General features: G+C 35.1%; 1 protein-coding gene and 1 long non-coding RNA gene across 2 annotated transcripts in view; both read left to right on the forward strand.

Annotated features, from left to right (window-relative positions):
- Nucleotides 1-23,831, forward strand: part of LOC134798946 (uncharacterized) — a 295,916-nt gene that overhangs the window by 15,675 nt on the left and 256,410 nt on the right. The window lies entirely within an intron of this gene.
- LOC134798930 (steroid receptor seven-up, isoforms B/C) overlaps nt 19,596-23,831 on the forward strand; it is a 101,932-nt gene continuing 97,696 nt past the window's right edge. Inside the window, exon 1 of the mRNA XM_063771362.1 lies at nt 19,596-19,740. Within this exon, the coding sequence (XP_063627432.1) occupies nt 19,722-19,740 (19 nt within the window). The 5' untranslated portion in view covers nt 19,596-19,721. The remainder of the gene's footprint in view (nt 19,741-23,831) is intronic.

Consider the following 23,831-nt stretch of genomic DNA (forward strand, 5'->3'; position numbering starts at 1 on the left):
GTGGAGACAAGTCATCTGGGAAACACTACGGGCAGTTCACTTGTGAGGGTAAGGGAGTGACAGTGACGTGCTAGTTTAAGTGCATGGTGTTTGTGCGTTAGGGAAGTGTATACTTGCGTCGGTGTTTTGTTAGTTTTTTGCAAAATGGCACTTAGGCGGTTTTATCAATTAGGCAAAGTAGGTCACTCGTGTTTTATGTGTAGCTATATCGATGTTTGAAGATTAGATGATTAGTGTTGTACGACTTCGTTGTAAACTGTAATGAAAGTGATAAAAACGAAAAAAAAACTCTTATTTTCTAAAAAAATACTTACAGACTTAATAAATTTATAATTTCGAGTTAGATCTTTAAATATGATCATACATATCCACCAAAATGGATGTGTACAATCAGTCCTTCGTTCAAAATTAAAAGAAAAACTTTAAATAACTTTAAAAATTTAAACTACCTCAAAGTGCAAATTATCGTTGTTTGTCTCAAATTATAATATAATGCCTAATTATATGATTAGGTGCTACATGAACTTTGACTTTTCAACCCCGCCGGAAAGACACTCCTCTTTACGGAACTAACTTCCAGTTCACGTTTATGATCTTATTAGTTCTATATTAGCTTTTCGGTGACAAAAATTACGCTACCCTTAAAACAATATTGAGAATTAAAACCAATTTAATAGATACCTGGACCAAAATAGCGCAACAAAATAAACTTAGGTATTTAAATAATGTTATTTAATTTTAGTTTATATCGATATGTGAACGAAAACTGTGTTTATTTAAAATCTAACGTAATAAAAACGATTCAACGCAATCGGAGAGAAATAATATTTCGTATTTTGAATAAGGCATTATATAATAACTGATACTCACAACAAGATTTACCTATAATATACCCAACTACTTTAAAAATATAGATCTACCTTTGTGTTTTATACGGCAAACATCCAAATATTTCTGTAAATTTCAGAAAATAAATTCAATCAAAAAGCTACTAAATCTTTTATAACTAAATTAACAAAAACAATAACAACCCAATTAATCTCCCCCGTAACCTCAAAAATCTCAATTAGTCTAATCAGAATGCAATAAGACAAAGTTTTCACAAACTGCCTGCTCCTGGAGATAAGGGGTGCTCCACTTTTATGCAAATGAAGCAATCGCGTCAGTTTTGAGTTACAACGTTTTGTCTTTTAATGGCGCGTGACGGAATTATTAGGTTCAGATAACTTGTGAAAAACTGGAAAAATGTGTCTAGGATGTAAGGAATGTGTCGTTTTCTAATAGGTATAAACTTTATACTTAGTTGCCTAAGTATTAAATTAAGTAAAAATATACTATATAAAAATTCTAATAAAAATGGCGAAAATTAACAAAAATTGCTCGTATTCGTTACTAGGAGTTTTTGTGTTAAAGATACTTGATTATGTCATAGAAAATCTTTATTCATACGTAGGTAAATTCAGAAATACCTATCCTACCTAAACATAGGGGACAACTGTTCTTTAATTAACTTTACTCGTTTTACTTTTAAATTAAAGAACGACAATCAATATAGGCAAAATAATGCAACATAAAATTTAACAACTACCGAAGACGTCAAAAGCTGTAATTAACTGTCACGTCACCAAATAATTACCTAAATGATGGCGATAGCCTCACGATAGCGTTGAATGGGTTGGGAACGCGAAGACAAAGGGTGAGTGTTGTAAGAAAATTCTTGGGTTAATTAAATGAAATTGTGGACTTACAGCACTTTGCTGCGCGGCCGTTTTAACAGTGGTTGATTAGGATTACACTTGAGTACAATAGTAACGGGTGTTTTTTACCAACCGTACAGTCACCTGCAATAATATGTTACTCTTCGAAGGCGGCAAAAATATGTGACACACTCTTATGGCTCTACAAATTAGATCATGTCAGATATTTTTGCGGCCTTCGAAGAGTAACATACTATTGGAGGTCACTGTACCAAACTAAACCGTATTTTTGTATCCAAAAAATGAAAAGGATCCTCTTCTTTTAAAAAATGGCTTAGGTACATCAAATTTATATATTGTCAATAATGTGTTCTAAAGGGGCCCACTCATTAACAGTCCGCCGGACGCTATCGGCCAGTCAGTTAGAACAAAATTTTGACAGTTCCGAACAACTGACAGGCCGATACCGTCCGGCGGACTGTTAATCAATGGACCCCTTTAGAGCATGACGTTGTTCGGTTTTGCTATTAGTAAACTGATAGCTAGACTTTTCAAATAGCCACGATGGATTGCCTGTCGCTTATTAAAGAATGGTTAAACGTGTTTCTAGACTCATTCTTCATTACCTGCAACTTCTACATTATTTCACTGCATAATAAGCTATCAATATTACACTTTAACCAACATCAACGAGCAAAAAGCAACAAAAAAAACCGGGCAAGTGCGAGTCGGACTCGCACACGAAGGGTTCCGTACCATAATGCAAAAAACGGAAAAAAAAGGTCACCCATCCAAGTACTGACCCCGCCCGACGTTGCTTAACTTCGGTCAAAAATTGTATGTATTGTTGTATGGGAGCCCCACTTAACTCTTTATTTTATTCTGTTTTTAGTATTTGTTGTTATAGCGGCAACAGAAATACATCATCTGTGAAAATTTCAACTGTCTAGCTATCGCGGTTCGTGAGATACAGCCTGGTGACAGACGGACGGACGGACGGACAGCGGAGTCTTAGTAATAGGGTGCCGTTTTACCCTTTGGGTACGGAACTCTAAAAATTGAGATGACTTCGCCATTTAGTTAAACCGGAAATCCAACGAAAAATATCGCGAAAGTTTAAATGTGTGATGTTTGTCGTATTTTCATTTGACGTGTGAGATGTCGGTACATTTGTCTAGGTTGCAAAAGTGACATGTAATTATTAATATTCATGTGACAAGCTTTTTCCTTGCTTTGCTGGTTACATTGCTTGACATAAATAAATACGTTTTGAGTATTTTTGATTTATAATTGTCAATATCTTTTACCTACATCGCAAATTGATTTTCCGTTTACCTCGAACAAATTATTTTTCAATATTTAATTACATTTAGCTAAACAATATTATTATTAAAGCTGCTTAGCGTCACTTGCACCAACCCACCCGTGGTTAACCGGTTAAACCGTTAACTCAGTATCAAATTGCCTGATAACAATGCTAACTCCAGGTTTAACCGGTTAACCCCGGGTTACTGAAGGCTGCAAGAGGCCCTAGTGTTTTTAGCTATTAGAAACGAAAGCTACATTTTAGTCCTACAAAATTCGCCTTCCGCGTTGCGTTGCGCGTTGTTTCCGCGTTAAAAAAAATTACTTGACTCTGAATCCAAGTTAAGTATAGTAACATATCGTTTACAATAACCTAAGTGTTTTTACAATATCCATTTTCTTATTTACTTTTTATCGATATATGTACTTATTAAAAGAAGTAATGTCAGCTCTTCTTCTACTACTCATGGACAAATTTAGAGGAACGCATAAAAAAAAAGATTTAATTACTGGATAAAAAAAATATTTAGGTACTACCTAAAGTAATTTCAAATTTAGTATTTATACTTTTTTTTTTGGGTTCCTCTAAATTTGTCCACGAGTACATATTAGGTCATTACCTATGAAATTGGCGTTTTGTTCGGAGAATTTCAACGAAACACGAATTTCCATACAATTAATTTTGCGGATATTTTTTTGATGGCTAATTCAAACCAAACAAAATTTTTCCAGTAATTTTTGACACCTTTAAGGTATGTTTTCAATATCTCCATTTCTTGAAAATTGGTACCATTAGAAAAATATAAGTAATTTTAATACTCGAACCGACAGCACATGAAAAGACCTATTTTCAAGGCTTAATTCTGAACACTTAACAATAAAAAATAACAATTAATTGTATGTAAAATCGTTGTTTATTGAGTGCACTGTAGTTTTATTGTAATTGTGTATGTACTTTTGTAAAAAAAAAAAAACTAGGATCAGACTTATATCTATGAACAAAAACGCCAATTTCATAGGTAAGGACCTAATAATAATGTAGGATGTGGGTAACAATTTCCATCCGTGTATCCTCATATCCTCACCGTATCCACGTGATGTAGTATCGCATGCATTGCCATACCTGTTATTATCTCACCTTGACCTCTGACGGGTTAAAGCGCTAACCGATGCGCTTTTACGACGACTTTAAAGCTTTTATTCAGGTTATTGAAGTAATTAAGCTTAGTGGCATGCACAATGCGTTTGAATACGTTGTTTTATTTTTTGTACTGATACGGAGGATCGGGACAGGTGGCACGCTCTCGTTTCGGAGGCCAGGATCCTCTTTGGATCGCTGAGCCAAAATAGTTACGGAGAAGCCAATTTTGGTAGTCTGTTGTTTTTGTAAAATAAATGCAGAGTTAAATGCGTTAGCTTCCTCTACTTTACAAATGAAAGAATACATTGTGATGCTACGTTGGTCATTACACAATAAGAAAGCCGATGTATGTAACCCTAAATACCAATGCACACGCGTTATAAGTAGTACGCTTTTTTAGCATTAGAAAAACTGTAAAGAATATTGACGAGTCTTTTTATGGAAAAACACTTTTGAAAAATAAGTCACGGCAAATATGTAACAATTATGAGTCCTATAAATACGATTATTTACATTCTTTTGCTTTCAAGAGTATTACTGATTTTTAAAAAGCGTTTTTCAATTAAAAGACGCGTCAAGATCGCGTAGTCTTTTTCTAATGCTACTTGCATGGAAAAAATAGTTATTAATGTTTTTGTTTGTAATTCATTATAATTTAAAATAGGTACTTGTTATATGTTGTTATTGTTAAGGCTAGACTCTAAACTTATAGTTACCTAGACATGTTTTTAAAAGATAAATTATAAAGATTAAGCTTATTTCAAACCTCGGATTTTTATGAAAATCAGGAGTAACTTAAGGAAAAAAAATGGGATTTTTAGACATTGTTGTCTCGCTTTTTCACAATTCAATCTTCGTAAAACTAAAAGAAAAATGTTTATTTAATTTAATTAATAATATTCATATATCTGATGCAATTACAGTTTAGCTACAAATCCCTTTTACCCCTTATCCCTTTATCCCTTTTAGTGCTAATGCAATGATACTTGAATGAAAACAAGTCATTAGTTATTAGAACCATTTAAAATGCATAAAAGCAATAATTAAATTAAAATACAGCCTTTGTTAACTACACAACACCGTAACGACACCATTCAGCGTTTCCAAACTAATTAGCTCACAATATAAACATTATACAAACATCATATAAACATCTAATTACACATACTATGTAAGTTGAGGAAAACATAGGTACTTAATACAATGTTGAACAATCATTGATGTGTATTGTGTACCTACAGTACCAGCCAATAATATGTCTAGTTGTCTACCTACTTAAATTGAATGCAGCCTATAGCAGCAGTGATGAATAAAAATGTCTTATCTATGCATTCGGGAGGAAAATAATCGAATTTTGTGTTATTAATTTAAATTTGTGCATTAATAACGTAACGATTGATTGGATTTGGCGGAAAATTATGGAAAATTTGTGAAAACATACCTCTGGAGTTGCCACGGGTTAATTTGTTGACTGTTTGCTTCCTATATCATAAAAAAATATATTTGCGGCTTGTGTGTTAACATTATAACAAAATTTGCGTTGTCACGGCTTGATAAAAGTGGAACCACGCCTTAGGGAAATGACGGATGATATTCGCTCGAAAAACTTAAAACGCTTATAATTAAATGAATGAAATAACATGTAGACACAACACAAGTGTGATCGATATTATCAGTATATTTTGAGATACGCCTTAAGATGGGCGTATCTACTAAATTACTGCTGTTACATATACGCCTTTATGACCTTAGTTTGAGATAAGCGTCTTAAGATACAGAGGCGTATCTCCGATACGTCGTTTTTGCACTTACGCCCTTATAGCTTTCAGTTTACGATAGTAACACCTTAAAATTCAAAAGGCGTAATTGTCGTATACGCCAATGGAGTTTAAGCTCTTTAGATGTTAAGATATTATTGTAAGTGTGTTGATAACAGAGTTCGTGACCTTTTTGGCGCCGGCCCACATCCTACTTTAAAGATAACTTAAATATTAATATGAGTAGGTAGGTATAGAAGAAAATTATCGTAGAGAAACAATATTTGGGGATTTTTTAGAATCTAATCAAGTATTAAAACGTGTCTAAGTTAATGTATTTTATTTACATATTTATAATATAGATAACAATAACTATTAAAAAACTATAAACGTTAAGTAATGACATCCTGTTAGTACTTATAAAATCTTATTCGCAATGAAAATCTAGAGAATGTCAGGTAAACGTCATAAAATCATGTAATATAATAAGCTAATGCCTAAACTAAAGATAATGATTATTGGATGAAAATACCATTTAATTGTCTTCAAGTGTATAAAAATGGAAGGAAGAAAGAATCAGTTTATTTCATAAATAGATGTAATATAAAAAAGTTATCTGTGAATATTATTTTTTTTAATCTTTAGGTAACTAATTTAGAGGAATGCAAAAAAAGGTTTAATTATTGGCCAGCGTCTAAAGTAATTTTGCGTTCCTATAAATGTGTCTATGTAATAGGTAGGTACATGAATTGTCTATTCGCCTGAAATCAAGAGATTTGGCTTGAAATACGTTTTATAAAACACAATACTTGTAAAAAGTTGTGAAATATGTACAGGTTTCAAATCAAATTAACAATTTTAATTCTGACACATTTAATAGACAATAGTACAATGCGATGGCCGTCTTCATTGCAAGACAGCATTAATTTAATTGGAATTAAAGGTAAAAACAATGAAATTATATCGCGGTAGACCCGTTTGTGTAATTAAATATGTGTACAAAACGCGAGAGTTTAAAGTGTTATATTGCAAATTCACTTTATTGCCCTACTAAATGAAAAGAGGGCGTAAAACTAAAGATAATTACTATATAAAAGTCATTTCTAAAAATCATGCTTATTCCTATCTTCCCGGCCATAAGCTTCACACGTTCAAGCAGGTCTAATCTCATAATAGATACATACAACTGAAGATTACAGGTCCCACGTCACATCCCTAAGTGCAATAATCCATAAACGGCTAAAAACATTACACCCATCCCTATCTGTTAGTGATGTGCCATAAACTGTTATTTTGATGTCGACAAATCCACTTTATTAAGTTTATTAACACTTGGACCTCCCGCTGTCAGTGGTGGGCCTTTGTCGCAGTGAGGCCTGACGGTGGGTCGCGTGTTCGTGTTAATGGGCCTTGGTGTGACAGGGTTGCTCGGCGCGGGGCCCTTTTTGACTTAAATGCTCGCGTCCGTGTGCGACAATACTGATCGCAGTTGACACCTGTGCGTAGTGATTGGGTGATATCGATTTGGAAAGTATCGATCGAATGCGCTTTATCGATTTATAGAGTAGTGTCTGAGCACTTATCACAGTTTTCAATGATAACTAGACTTGAACAGAAATATCATGAATAAATTCATTTAACTTGTCAATCATTGAACTCCTTAGTAAGCATGTTACTGAAGAAAAAAAGCTACATGGGAAATATCGTTCATATTTCCAAGAGATAGTTTCCTATTTGAAAGGCATTCTTAATGATAGTCCATATCAAGTCGCGAAGTACGAAAAATTTCACAACTAACATACGTGTCGATTTATGTCAATCTCAATAATGGATGTCAAGATTTGATCTCTCATTACTCATTATGTGGTCATAATCTCGGACCCGTAGTGCTTACTTTTAAAAGACCTTATAATATTGAAGGCCTATCAAAGGTCTGCTAGGACCATCTTACAATAATCTGAAATAAATGTCATATATTATACTAATAAGTCTATACTAATATGTCTGATGCAAAAAAAAATTAATTGAATATATAAGAAAATAATTTTACTAATAAGAAAAAGTGACCAAGGCCTCTAGTGCCCCAGGCTGGAATCGAACCAGCGTTCTCACCTCTGCTATCTCGGCAAAATATTATATATAAAATATTTTCTAATACTTCTAATAGCACCTTACAGTAATCGACCTAGTCCCACAGTTAACTCAATACAAATACATACAAAAAAAATACTTAAAGCTTGCTGTGGGTATTAGACGACTATATATATAACAGATAGATATAGAAATTGTAGATAAATACTTAATACATAGAAACATCCATAATTCAGGAACAAACATCGTAATAAACACACAAATAAATGCTCTTATCGGGATTCGACACAACGCAACACAAGCCTTATTGAGCTTACTGTGGGACTAGGCCGATCTGTGTAAAATTGTCCTATATTATTTATTTATTCGAATCCCCACCTCCTATATGCAAACTAAACTTCTACTATAAAACATAGACATAACGCGGTATGCCAACGAAACGTATCGCCAGTTTCACAGCAGATTCCAGTGGTCAATTATCGATAAAGCGCAGCCCTATCCTATACCGGTCGTTTTATGGTATGTTTTGTCCGCGACGCCGTGGCAGTTAACCCTATCTTTATGGCCAACTCTAAACATAAGTGTCTGCCCCAACTTATTTATTTTTATCTCATTCCATTTCTTAAATTGAATCCGAAATCGGCGCGTGTGGCTACCATAAAACGGAACGTATTTTAATGAAAATTTGACGCTTTTAACGGATTTGTATTATAAATGTGTTTGATGTACTTTTTGACTCTCTTTGACGTCTCTTTGGTCATTATTATTAAGTATGTAATTAGGATTTCTAGCAAGTAGACTCTATGACAACAGACATTGAAAGTCATCGAACGTCACCACCGCTATGAAAACAAGTAGAAAAAAAAATCGCTAAACTATTCTAAATGGCGAGACGAGTTAGACTCCTTTTTAAAGGAATGGCCAGAGACTGCACAGGATCGGGAAGACTGAAAAAATTCTAAACTATTTTACTTAAATCCCAAAAAATATTGGCAGAGATGCAAGAAATAATATTTTGACTACAATAAAACAATTACACCAATAAATGGACGAAGGTTTGCGTAGCGTTCCAATAAACAATGTTCTGAAATTAGTCGTTGACATGATCGGTACTGATATTTTATTTGACTATAGGTACCTATCTATAGTCAAATAAAATATCAGTAAATACCTACATGACGTACGTCATGACTATAAAATGAAGTTCGCACATCATTGCCACATGTAAGCTGGTTGTAGCAACACTATCTCAGGGCCAAATATAATCTGGTCAGATTTTACCTACTTGTATATGATAATTTTTGGGTTCAAACAGCCGAGCATTTACTATACGGTGCGGTTAAATCCTTGAAAAACTACCCTGAGTCATATATAAGTAGCTCAACCAACCACACGGCTTTATTTTACCGTTTGCCACAAACATGATAATGCGGTAGAATGCAAACAGGAAAGTACCAGAGACGCCACACTAGCGTCTCCCGAGCGTCGACGTCTAGTCAACCCTATGGCTGCTGCTCGACGCAACGTTGGCGCAACTTCGTAGCTACATCATTTTCCATAGCGCTGACTTGACGCCGACGCTCAATAGACGCTAGTGTCGAGTCTCTCTAAATTGATAAGGACTTATGATGCAAGTAAATGCATGCATACATCAAAGCATGCAATTACCGAGTATAGAGGAAAATTTCGACCAAAAAAACTAAAAAATCGGCCACGACAAAGTGGCCATAAATTCAATAAATCAAACTAAAATTTATATGAATTAAAGTACCCAAGGCAGCACGGCATAGTGACGTTTACGAGGTCTCTAATTTAAGGCCATATTTGTTAGTTCGCTTGTCACGCTGTAAATCGTAATTTATGTGTTATTGTTTAAAAACTATAAACGCTTCCATGTCGCTTTTTTAAACGATGTAGAATTTACGTTACCCTTACAACGTAGTTTTATCTCAAGTGTCATTCTTGTGAACTTGCTAACTATGTAAACAAAAGTATCTAGTAAATTCATAATTTTTGACAGTTTCAATATGGCGGTTTGTTTACATAGTTAGCAAATTCCATAGAATGACACTTTATTTACGTATGGAGTTGTATATTGCTTTTTGTATATTTATTATGATTTTAATTTTGTAATTCACGTTATTCCGTAGTATGCAAGTATCACTACACCTTATAAAACAAAGTCCCCCGCCGCGTCTGTCTGTGTTATGTATGTTCGCGATAAACTCAAAAACTACTGAACGGATTTTCATGCGGTTTTCACCTATCAATAGAGTGATTCTTGAGGAAGGTTTAGGTGTATAATTTGTGAAGGTTTGTGTAACCCGTGCAAAGCCGGGGCGGGTCGCTATTAAAAAAATACTCAGGTATGCAAGTATAAAATATATTAAAACTTGTTAGAATCTACAGTAAAGTGGCACACACATAAAGATAGTAAGGTAGCATAAATCTGAATAATTATTCGATAACAATACACAGTTCGTTGTCCTTTCTTAATTAATATTCATTTTTATAATACTAATTGATTCGTGACGTTGGCAAAAAACCGCCATGCTCAAATGGGACTGGGCCGGCCACGTCTATCGCATGCATCCGGATAGGTGGGCTAACATAACCACCAAGTGGATGCCGGTAAAGAAGCGTGGGCGGAGTAGGCCCAGGAGGAGATGGGGAGACGAATTGACACCTTCCTTTCACTTCCAGCACAAAATCGGGAGTTGTGGAGAACCAGGGGAGAGGCCTTTGCCCAGCAGGGGGACACTCAAATAGGCTATGAAAAAAAAATCGTGCTTGCACAATAAAAAAGTATAACTGTGTATTTTATGTCTGGCTTCCGCTAATCTACATTTTAAAATGCTAATTTGTGTGTTTATGTTTATCATAAAAACGGATTTAATTATATCTTTTGTTTTTAAGTTTATACACATATTAAGCACATTTTATCATATGCAAATGAAGACGATATTTAAATTAGTATCGTACCTTAAAACCACCCAAAAATTATCCAAAAGCTCCCAACTATGGTTCAACATGAATTGTACAGTCACCTGCAATAATATGTTACTTTTCGGAGGCCACAAAAATATGTGACACACTCTTATCGCTCTACAAATAAGATCGTGTCAGATATTTTTGCCGCCTTCATTTGGTCACATATTATTGCAGGTGACTGTACCTAAGTAATACCGTCGTTCAGATAAAACTATTATTATTATTTGAATTTTGCATGTAGTTCTAAAGCAAAATATTTTAATAACTATATGGACGGAAAAACTCAGACCAAACCAGAATTAACATAGGTACGGATGATTAAAATAAACTTGTGGATTTTATATTCACTAAAAATCCAGTTTAAAACACTTTGCCTTTCTTGAAATCAAATGTACAGTCACCTGCAATAATATATTACTCTTCGAAGGCCGCAAAAATATGTGCCGCGCTCTTATTAATATTAGGTCTACACATAAGATCGTGACAGATATTTCTGCGGCCTCCGTTGTGTAACATATTATTGCAGATGACTGTACCAACCATCGCAAAAGCTAAGCTAATTATAATTAAAGACAAGTCGATTAGACATCCTGCTGTTGCCTCCGGTACAAAGGAGCAAATCAATAAAAAAATACAGCACTAATGACTCCTGCGCATGTCTTAACGATCTAAGTCCTGTGTTTGTCGTGGCCATTTATTTTTGATACTCTATGTATCATCAGCCGTAAAAATGCACGGCGAATTTATCAATGAATTAATTCATAATTTCTCCATGCGATTTCGCAGCTCACTGTACCTAAGGCCCTTGAGGTGTACCAAGGATGCTGGCGGCATTTCCTCGCTGTATCGCAATACTGATATTACGTTGTGCGAGGAAGCCGCCAGCTCTTCGGTCACCAGTTACGGCAGTATGTTAATTTGTAAGTTTGTAAATTTTCATGCTATTCTAGAATATCGTGTTAAAATGGGAGCCTATCTTCGATTGTACAGTCGCGATCAGATATATCGGAGCGGCAGAGGTGTTCAAAATATCTGAACACGCACTCTAACGCCCTGACAATAGAAGCGTGTTCAGATATTTGTGAGCGCCTTAGCCGCTTCGATATATCTGATGGCGACGGCTAGGTTTGAGTGACTCTTAATAAAAGCAATTTACTCGTAATTTTAACCCTATTAGGGTACAAGCGCCACTAACACCCATAATTAGTGCTCCAATCATCCACTAATGATTTACCCTAACGCCTCCTATGATTGATGGTAAGCAAATTAAAATTAATTGATTTATTCTTATTTTATTTATAGCGCTAAAGAATAATAGTAAATGTGAAATTGATTATTTCTGACGAGTCTAAACAGATTTATTTTTTAAATAAATATATTCTATATTTTTTTTCATAAAATGCTGTAAATATGCCAATAATTGTTAAACCGACATGATAATCTGTTCATACAATGAACAATAAAGGAAAATTTGAGGCATGTTAATTTTGAACCAACACTTTTTTTTATTCCTGGGTAGGAGCGTTGTATAATTAATAATGACAATCTTGAGTGTAAATCTTATTTTATTTTTTAATTAACAGTAAATGAAAACCAATTAAATAGTTTCAATGAAAAGTGGAAAATCTAGTACTGAAGGTTAGCGTACAGCTTCAATACAATAAGTTCATTACACTGCAGACGAGACATTATAATATAATGAAAGTCATTATAACACACCTACAAACCTTAAAGTCTTTCCTATAAAGTCGAAATTCCTAGAATCATATAACCACTAGAATCTCTACAGAAGGCCGTTAGTGTAATTAAATTATACTTGTATAATTGACCACTCAGCTATTACGTAATTCGTGTTTTACGATTTTATTACCACAACACAATATTTTTTAATTATAACCACCCGTTAAATCAAAGTTATAGCATGTTACTTTGTTTTAAATGTTCTTATTCTCTTCTTCTTAGTCGTTATACTCTTTGCAGAGTGTCCTGGTCAACTGCCGACATCAGGCACAGATGTTGCTCGTCGTACGATTTCTCGCCATTTTCCGCGCGCGCGGGTTTTCTTATTACGAAGTGTATAATTGAAGATGTACAAATTAACCTGTTTTAAAGTACTGTAATGTACTCTTGTAATGTACATATTAAATCACAAAGTGTTGAATCGCGACGCCATGCAGGGTCGTCTTAAACTATGCTGGGGCCTTTGGGCACATACAAATTTGGGGCCCTTTTGGAAAGTAAAGAAAGCTAATTAAACTAACATTTTTCTACTATGATCTTCTATTTATTATGGGTAATCATAATCAAATACACTGTTACTGTCTGCCCTTCGGGGCCCCCTGAGGATGGGGGCCCTGGGCACGGGCCCCGTGTGCCCTTATGGTAAAGACAGTACTGATGTCATGTTTTTCGCTTTCGTTCTTGTGTGCTAAACCTACTTTGATGTCATGGGCGATATAGTTACATATGTAGGTAGTTATTCTTTACGGCAACCAAGATATGACACTTGATGAGGATGGTGCGACCGAGAGGTAACGCGATCGAATTCACGTAGTCGCTAGCGTAAATTATGTCGAATCACAACTCATGATAACCGTGCTTATAAGTTAAATACAGAAATTGGCGCTAAATACATACCAAATTAGTAAGCTCATTTTAAGTATGTGTTAATTTTCACAAAAGTAGAAAACGTGGTAATAATAAAAACTACAGATATTTGTAATTTCATCGTAGTGCGTGATAGTTCAATTTCAATTTTTGGGGACTTTCGCTTGCTTGGGTATCTATTAGCACGAGGGGTTAAACAACAACTTTGCCCCCTTGTAAAACAAATACCTAACTATTGTTCCTCATATTTTGGAATATATAGAGAAAAGCGTCATTTTGTGTATCTTCTAAGAGGTTAGTTAGTTTTTCTGGGCATTTTCCGCAAATCGACATCCATTGTGCCTATTTTTCGTGAAACGAGGTAGCGCTTAATCTAACCACCCCAGCTCCTCCACGAAATCTAGCAAAGTCTTCAGGTTGCTAACTGCCTCCTTCAGTGTGCACGGATTCCCTAGGTATTTGCTCCTGTATACTTCTACCTGTTCTGTTGGCTGTGGTGTACCTGTCCCTTATGATGGTTGTGGTGTACTTTGGCCTATAGGCAGTGTGAAGACACTCCTCCTTTCGGGCAAACTCGGCTCCGTTCGGCTCAGCATTGCTCCGAGCAATTGACGTCCTTTTGCGTGCACGACCACGGATAAGATAATCACTTGAATTTTGACAACCCTAAATAGCCGAAAGGGATAGTGCCGTTAGAAAGGGATAGCATCATTCGTCCCTGAATCGCTGTCAAAATTCGTGCTAATAGGTATCTTGTGCTGTTTAGACGACAACGGTTTCACTCACTTACATTTTTTAGTCGCTATTGGCGACATGTTTCGGGCCCTTCAGGGGTTCTTCCTCAGGCTCAAGTGGTCGCGCAAGTGAGTGAAACCGTTGTCGTCTAAACAGTTTAAAATATGTCTCACGAAAGTTTAATTTATAGGTATCTTGTGTGTAAAAGTAGTCACTAACTGACCTCATATCTCACACAAAAAGATGCACTATAGCCATGTCGTCCTTGGTTTATTTACGCAACTTTAGTCATAACCGAGCTTTATGGCTACGATAATTCATAGTTTGCGGTAATCGGCCAGTCATTATAGCCAGGTGTTTAATGGCTGAGCAGTAAAAAGAAAATTGGACGGACTCCGTTCACTTGTCGAGTCATCTTGAAATACTAGATCGATAGAAACGGAGCTAAAGTTGGTCAAGCAGATCTTGTCAGTAGAAAAAGGCGGCAAATTTGAAAAATGTAGGCGCGAAGGGATATCGTCTTATAGAAAATTTGAATTTCGCGCCTTTTTCTACTGACAAGATTTGCTTAACCATCTATATTTGGAATTTACACGTCAGATAATGTGTGAGTGCGTATGTATGTTTGCTTTAAATTGCGCGCTTAATTAGCGCATCTCATGCAAGGCTTGCATCAAACGCGCAATGTATATAGTGTATATACCTAAACCAAAAATGCATTCAAACTCGCGGCGTATTTGCTAGATCTGGAAGTATATTTACAGGTATCTTTAGATTTCTCAAGACTTTCGCTTAAGAACGCTCTTAAGACCTTTGAAAAAGACCTAAAAAGTTGATTTTTGATCTAATGAAATTATTAACATTGTCAGTAACTTGTTTTGTAGCATTGTAAGAACAAATAAAAGAGTAGCGTTCTCATGCATCATCCCAGTGGAATAAACCATTAGAGTAACATTATTCAATACAGACAGTTATTGTCAAGAACAGTAAAATGAAACATTTCTGTCATAAAATCAAACCCTAGAAAAAACTTCAATAAATCATTTATTTACATACAATATATATACAGTGGTACTACTAAACGAAATTAATAACTAGCTTAAATCTAAAATAGGCCCTTGAGGCATTGTACCAAGGATGCTGGCGGCATTTCCTCGCTGTATCGCAATGCTGATACGTTGTGCGAGGTAGCCGCCAGCTCTTCGGTCACCAGAAAAAACCTAAATCAAAAACTGAAGAAATTCCAAACTACTGGGAAGGAAAACACCTCTTTTTAATAAGTATATCGTCGTATGAAGGCTGTATGTATTTATCTGTACTTACAACGTTAGGTGTCATCGCCTGATGGCCTAGATCGGATGATGGCATAATTACCTTACATCGTCGCTCGCTACTGGGAGCGAAATGCAGTAGCTAATAAAGGAAAGTGTTACATCTTAGCATGGTGGATCACAAGAAAGTATCCGTGATCATTCTCAGTAGATCCATTGACCAGATCCATCATGTATCTACTGAGATATTTTTTTCTCAATTGATCCAATTTTGAACAATGTGGATCTACTGAATAGTACTTTTCTCGCTAAATCCGTTAACCAGAAAATTCTCAAAATGTTGAGTTCTCAACTTAACTAGACTATTTCTGGGCGGTTTGCCCTTCGGGCATCTAAAGCTACCTAACGAACCTAACCTACCTACCTATTGATTTAGTGTGATATTCGTGAAAACTTTAGCATTACACTTTGGGGAAAAAAGCGTAGGTAGGTAGGTAGGTAGGTTAGGTTCGTTAGGTAGCTTCACGTGGCCGAAGGGCAAACCGCCCAGAAATAGGCTCCGTCTTATCTCAGTAGATACATGATGGATCTAGTCAATGGATTTACTGAGAATGATCCGTCCTAGTTTGACTATGCCTAGTGTGCTAAGGCTTTTAAGCTGGAAGTTTTCTTCTTAGCTCCGACCTACTTTTATACTCATGTTTGCAGATTTGGAAGGTGTTGTCTGGCTATCCAATTAAATCCATTCCTCGTGGCCTTCAGGCGATTCTTCAAACACGTGTAAACAAAACGGTGGTTGAATTTAAACACCTTGATTTCAGATCGGCCAAGATCTTAACAAGCACTAAACACGCCTCTATTCTCAACCCTTTAGAGCGCATGTTCAGACATTTATGAACACCTCAACCGCTCAGCTATATCTGATAGCGACTCGTTTTCTTCTACCGTTTAATATTGTCGTAAACCCACGTCGCGGTACCCAATTACTACTATCGTTGGGAATATCTGCAACAAATTGTATTCCGCCAAGATAAAGGTTCAATGAACTTTGCAACAATGCCAGATCATGGTTACGGTGGTTATTTTTGAGATAAACGGGGGAGGTTGCATCCATGTTTTGAAGTTAGTCAGCAGGCATATTATGGATACCTAGCTGTATCCACGTGATAAAATAACTGATGGACACCGTTTTATCACGCTGTCACGTAGACAAAAACGACCTTCATATACTTACCGGTGTAACATTTTGCGCGCGAAAACACAACAATGTGATTTGCTGAGCCATACTAATGCGACATACCAATCAATTTACGATATGGTATGTTATTGTATACTACAGATACATGAAACGTTCGTATGATATTGAATACTATTTTAAAGTAAATTACGTATTATACGACTTAATCGCAAGTAAATTTACCTTCCAACATTTTGGACGTGGTTATTTAACAAATTGCAGCTGTGTTTTTTTTTCGACTTATGTATTCGATTTTTTTTGACTTGCGATTTATACGTAGAGGACATGATAAATTGACATTGGACGAGAAAAACCTACCTAAATCTTTTGTAGATTAACTATTAATTAGGTCCATGTTGAACGAAGGAAATGAAAACAATGAGAAAGAGAGATTAGCGAGAGAGAAGAGCATTTTAGGAAGTTCCCATTGTCTTGTATTGTGTTGTTTAGCTAAAACATAAATATTTTCTACTAGAAACTACTCCTAGCTACAATGTAATGCAGAAATGCATTTCAAAGTAGCATCCCGGTTTATCGTGTGCTATGCGTATCGCAGTTCCCTCCACGCCTATTGTCGCAGAATGCATCTCAGTATAAAATAAACGTATTTCAAAACATATTTCTTTAGGTTTCGCTTCAGTACTGTTACTATTACTAAGAGCAAAGCCAGTGTAATAGGATCTCCCATTATGAATTAAAGTTGCAAAGCTCGAGGTTTCACTTATGCTGGTCGGTTGTAGGAGAGTGTATAGTTAGCGTTAGATATAAGCTCAGTCTCAGTATCAAGCCGCAGAAATGCTTTACTTTATATATTATATGCCACCTCTTAGTCTGCAACTGATAAGAATAAACCAGGCTTTATTCTCAAATGTACATTTGAACCATCGAAATATTATTGAAAAGGTATTGGTTGTGAATGCGTAAGTACTTGCTTTAATGTTACACGTGTGCGAGCGTGATGAAGATTGTCATATTATATTGGTATAATATAGGTATTGTGCTCCCAATTCTGAATAAGGCTCCACATATATCGTTTGACATACGTAGCTCTTATTACTACAGAGCTAAAGCTGAATTATGATAAGAAAATTCTGAAAAACATTATTTTAATCGTGGACGAGAAAGCTTACTCGTATCACCAGCGTCTTAAAGTATAGGCTACTTATAAATGTTAAAAAAGACTTAATATTTTGTATGATAGGTTCTCTACGATTAACCATTAATCACGTGTCAATATTAAAAACCCTGGTCATTCTAAGATGATAGATAGGATCCCAATGAGAAAAACCGTAGCCGCTTTTAAACAAATAATGTAATAACTTAACAACTCAATTTACAAAACGATCACATCCTATTTGGAATCCGATATTACTAACAAACCCAATTACAATAAAATTAATAACAATTCTAATGATAGAGAGGCACGCAAGAAACTGGATAGAGTTTTGGTTAAAGAGTTTCAAAGTTTTTAAAAACGGTTATTTAATACCGAAACTGATGTTTCTATGTAGAAAGTTGATTTAAATTGTTACACGAATGAGCACGACTACCGGAATATAAAAATTGTTGTTTATGTAAGAAACCCAGTTAAATTAAAAAGAAGTTATATAGCTATTTGGTGGCACGATGTCAGCAAAAGCAGTAACTATGTCAGATTTAATAACGGAATGTCACATTATGATATTTGTGATGTTCTTTTTCTAATTTACAGCTTATCAGCATAATTTTTCTCATGAAAATTTAATTATTTCCGCTTAGATTAGAGAATTCCTTCTCCATTTTTAATCTGCAAGAATGTATAGGCAATATTTAAATTTATTGTATTTGGATTCGTTGTCTAACAGATAATGTGTCTTATTATAATTTTTACGCATAATAATATTCATGAGAGCGTTCTTAACTGTCTTAAGCTCGTTAAGATAGTATTTTAACCATTTTATCGATTCGTTTCGATTCCATTCTTCCATACGAATAGTCGAATTATATGCCGAGTAGCCGTTGATTTATAGTTTATGATGATTCTTCTAATAACATTATATCTACAGCTAATAAGTGATGATTACTGAAGATGGTTTTCATTGGTTGATAATGTAAATGTACTGATTGGTCACAAAACTTATTTAATTGGTAAACATTGTTATTGATACGGAATTTTCAATTACCGGATTTAAATGTTGATGACCCTGGGTTCATTTTACCGGTCTTAAAATGCAAGAATAATTTACATTGAGTTTCGAATATAATCATAAGCTGTGACGTCCACTGGGACAAGGGCTCCTAAAATGCCCATAACGGCCACTCATGCGTTGCTCTTATTCAATGGTTTTTTTACGACCTTGACTTATTCTCAGATCCTCAGTTGTTGAGGCCTCCTCAGAGCGTAAGTATACGCATTGTCCGATCTGATATCGGAACTCGGAATAGTCGGACGATCCCTGGAGAAAAGCGGCTGTTAGAAAATGCCCTATGGTATCAAGACCCTCTCTTGGTTTAAAGTTTTCTTTTGAACATTAAACATTTCATAAATGAACAAATAAACATAAGAAAGCATTTCTAGATATTTCCTTTTTTGTGGTCGTATCCGAATTCCGATATCGGATCAGATCACACTGCGTCTTTGGGTTCCGTTCTTGGTCATGAATTAAGAATCTTCCTGACAGCGTTTTTCGATCCGATGAGGAGTGTGTTCCATCCCCTACTTGCAGAATCTAAACAAATAACATTGTCAAATTTTTCACGTTCGTCTTTTGTTCCACAGGATGCAAATCCTTCTTCAAGCGGTCAGTGAGAAGGAACCTGACCTACTCCTGCCGAGGAAACAGGAACTGCCCCATCGACCAGCATCACAGGAACCAGTGCCAGTACTGCAGGCTCAGAAAATGCCTCAAGATGGGCATGAGGCGAGAAGGTGAGTCAACATTTTATGATAGACTTTCAACGTTTTTACAAGCAATGATGGGCCAGGGATATTAAATATCTAACACAGCTATTACAAGCATCATATTCTCAGATATATCGACGCGCATTCGGCAAAGGCCGATAGGAAAAAGCTTTATGTCTACGCAATAAGAGCGAAAAAGTCGTCGTTCGACTCGGCTTGCATCGGCCGCCGGCGCCTGCCGACGCGTCGACGGCGTTTTCCTATCGGCTTTTGAAGAATGCAAGTCGATATATCTGGGGAGACCCTTTAGTGTGTGTATTCACGTTGGCCTGGTCGGTCAACCTGAAGTAAGAACTTAAATATGATATTTTTGTTTATTAAAAATGATACTTACAGGTGTCAAACAGACATTTGTATTATTAGTACGATAAAAATATACAGGCTTGTTCAAATATGTTCCTGTATCCATTGTTTTGGACTTGTATTAACTAATATTTTCTTATGTCCCCAAAAGCCAATTCATTAATAGGAACGTATTTATTATCAAACTCCAATTTTTTGGCACTCGAAGAAAAAACGGCATGTTTTATTCATCCGTAACTTGTAAGCATTTGGCCAGATAAAAACTTGAACACTAAAACTTCTTTTTTTCGTTCGCCGGTAGTTATCCTTACTCTGTAGGCACTATGTAATAAGTTGTCATTTATTACTCTATGTAACGTATGAGGTCCGTCATCGTAAATTTAATTGCTTCTAGAAGTACCTCTATTTATAATTTATTTTATGATACAATATTTTTTATACGTAGTAATAAATCGGGGAGTAGATGTCTAATATTAGTAGAAAATATTGGTTTTGTAAAATAAAACAAAATTGTGGTTTTTTCAACTATGTACCAATGTCATACCTATTTATATAATTTGTCAAAATTAAAAAAAAGGTCGGTAATTCTGCTTCAAAACATGTACTATTCTAAAAATTTACTGTTTTTTATTTAGTCGAATTGACACGTATTACGAAACATTTTCTGAAGTGTGTCATATGGGCCTTCGGAATCGGAAGCCTTGTCTATTTTTACGTAGATTTAGGATGTGACTTTGAAAAGTCGTCTTTTTGTAAACAAAATGTCATTTTTCCAACTTAAGTAATCTCGTATTGTACCTTATCAGTGATTTGAATAGATTGAAAAATATGCAAGTAGCTTTACGATGCATTCATTGTCGCTAGCGTAATTAGTGAAATCATCAATCTTGTCGAGTCATTAGGCGATCTGCTCAAGGGCAACTCTAACTAACTGTTGACGATCAATGTTAATATAAAGTTATGAGCCGTAATAGCTTATTATTACGATGGAATTAATATAGAGGCTTATTGTTTTAAAGACAGCGATGTGATTAATGGAGATGGCAAAGAATCTGAGAATATTAATGCAGGTACTGATTTTAATCATGTAAAATAAGAACAGTATCATTAAAAATATGGAAAAAAGGTCAAATCTTTGATATCAATATCATTTATTTATTGTACCTATAGGTAAGATTATTGGAAAAAGTTAACAAATTCCTGATGAAGATTTGATTTAAAGCAAAACTTTTAATGAATCTGCAAGTAGACGAACTGCTTAGCCTAGTAGATAAAATGAAAAGCAACTATTTTGTCTCTGAATGTACAAACTGCGTAAATATGTAGTTGACGTGTCAAGGCTAAACGAGAATAAGCCATGACAGCTTATGACATAGCATAAGACTTTAACAGCCCATTGATCAACTTTGTCCGAACTATTGTCGGCATTTGCACATTCAAGCTGATGAAGAAGTAAAGAAAAACTCTAATAACAGTAAAAATACTAGGACTAAAGAAAAATGTATGTATGTTGATATAAAATATATTATGTTAGATCAAAATGTTGATACACATTTTACGACTCATAAAATAGTAGTAGTGTAATAAAAAAAGGAGTTTAAACTACTCTAAACATTTTGAATAGTATAGGTAGGTATTAAAAGAAAAAATAATTTTAATGTAATAAATGCAAAAGAAATAAATATATTTTTGTTATACCCTTTGAACCTAAAGACAGCCTTCCAAATAAATAAACAAATGCAATATAAACAACCCTCAACCGTGTTCAGGACCTTGTTAACGGAATTAAGTGCGCAGCAGACGATAATGCTCACAATTTAAAAGATAACAGTTGGTTAAGGAAGGGCCGGAGGGCAGAGGCAGGTCATAGCCACCCGCGGCGCGTATTACACTTGATGCGTACACCTGTCTGGATTCCTGAGCGGACGTGATTTGAAAATGGAGCATGGATGTAGATTTCCTTGCTTAAATTTTGAAAAATACGTGTGTACAGAAGAAGAATCTCCATATTTGAAAGATTTTAAATGCAGCATTAAATAATCTTTGGCCTTGAAACTTCGAGCTTCGATTTGTAGATAGACTAGAATAACATAGACTAGAATACGGACACTGATTTTATTAAAATTATTTTGAAATATATTACGGGTGGTTATTCTATAATATAAAATCAATACGTAGTTGATTTTCATGAAAGTAGAAACCATCTTTGATAATATTTACACATATTCATAAATAAAACAAATATTGACATTTATTGAATTAAGCAAATTAGTAACATTCAATAGAGGTAAACGTCTGATACAGTTGTTTGTTTTCGCAGACAATTACTTCTATTAACCTATCAAATTACCTTTCAACACAGAATAATTTATTCAGTATTTACTATACTTACAATACGACATTATCGTAAGTACTATCTGCTCCTCCACAATAGCTACATCTTTGACATGGTCGCAAGTTTACTAACCAAGCACCACAAGTAACTGGACACCTTTTATTACCGCCATAAGGACCCACATTCACACTTCCTACTTCACCCGGAAAGGACACGGTAACCCGCTGCTCTCCATTCCACCCTTAAGCACCCTTTCGACCCTAACAAAGTACCCTGTATTTTGCCGAAACGATTTGTTTGCTGTCAACAAAGATGCAGGCTCCTTTTTTAAAGCAGATCATCTTTCACACCAAGCAATAAACACTATTTTAGAGCAGCAGATTTGTGGCGGGTAAAAGTGTGCCTCTTTGTACTGATTGTAATCGTCTTAGATATCAAACTTGAGCGGAGATGCATTGTCGCTTCTTTTATGTTTTTGTCAGTATTGTTTTCTGTATAGTTCAGCGTTTTAAGAGCTTGAAAGACCCTATTGAAATGTGCTACTAATACTTTTAATTGTAGTCGATCTGTAGATATGGTCAGTCTTTGTTGAGCAGTATCGGATAATGGTTACAAAAATGACTAAGCTTTTAAATTGTAGTTAGTAAATGAAACTTTTGTTGAGTTTAAAAATAAAGCGTTTAAACTTGAGAAACATAATGACGAACTTAATTAAGAAGTTTTAGAAGAAGATAAAATTAGAGATAATGTTGCAAATTTCAGAAAACTTGCATGTTCAAGCGTTGTACTGGTTTATTACTATTAATTAGACGATTGAATTTCCCATGTTAAATATGCAAACTCAGACAAAGCACACAACGATTGATTAATTAACAGCATTAAACTGGTTTAATATTAGAGTGCATAAAACGTTATCTACAAAGCCCTTTGGGCGTTGAACAATGGTTGGTACCTTTTGTCTGAGGCGCATCCATCACGGCCACATTGTTTGTAATATCTTAATAAGTTTTTGTGTTCGTCCGGTCATTTAGAAAGATTCCTCGTATCGCTTCCGATTTTTTCCCCCGAGTTCGAGATGAATTTTAATGGAGAGGTGATTTATGGCGAAATTGAAAAGGTATCGGTCGGATCTTTGTTTTGATATTGGCGTTCTTTCAACTTTTGCAAAGTTTAATTATATTTGTGTTGAATATACAAAATCGAAAATAATCATTATTTTGCAGAGTTTGTGCATACTGACGCAAAAGCAGTTTCTTTTTACTTTAAATTATTACAATGATTCCTTTACCATAATTTGCATATTCTTATACATCGTTGTGCTAAAAATAATTAAGCCTTAAACATATATGAGTTATTTTTGAATAATTAATGCAAAGAAGGAACTCTTCATCCCTTAAACTCCCAGCCCTATTATAACCGT

The sequence above is a fragment of the Cydia splendana genome, chromosome 17, assembly GCF_910591565.1.
Source record: "Cydia splendana chromosome 17, ilCydSple1.2, whole genome shotgun sequence".
In the NCBI taxonomy this organism is placed as follows: domain Eukaryota; kingdom Metazoa; phylum Arthropoda; class Insecta; order Lepidoptera; family Tortricidae; genus Cydia; species Cydia splendana.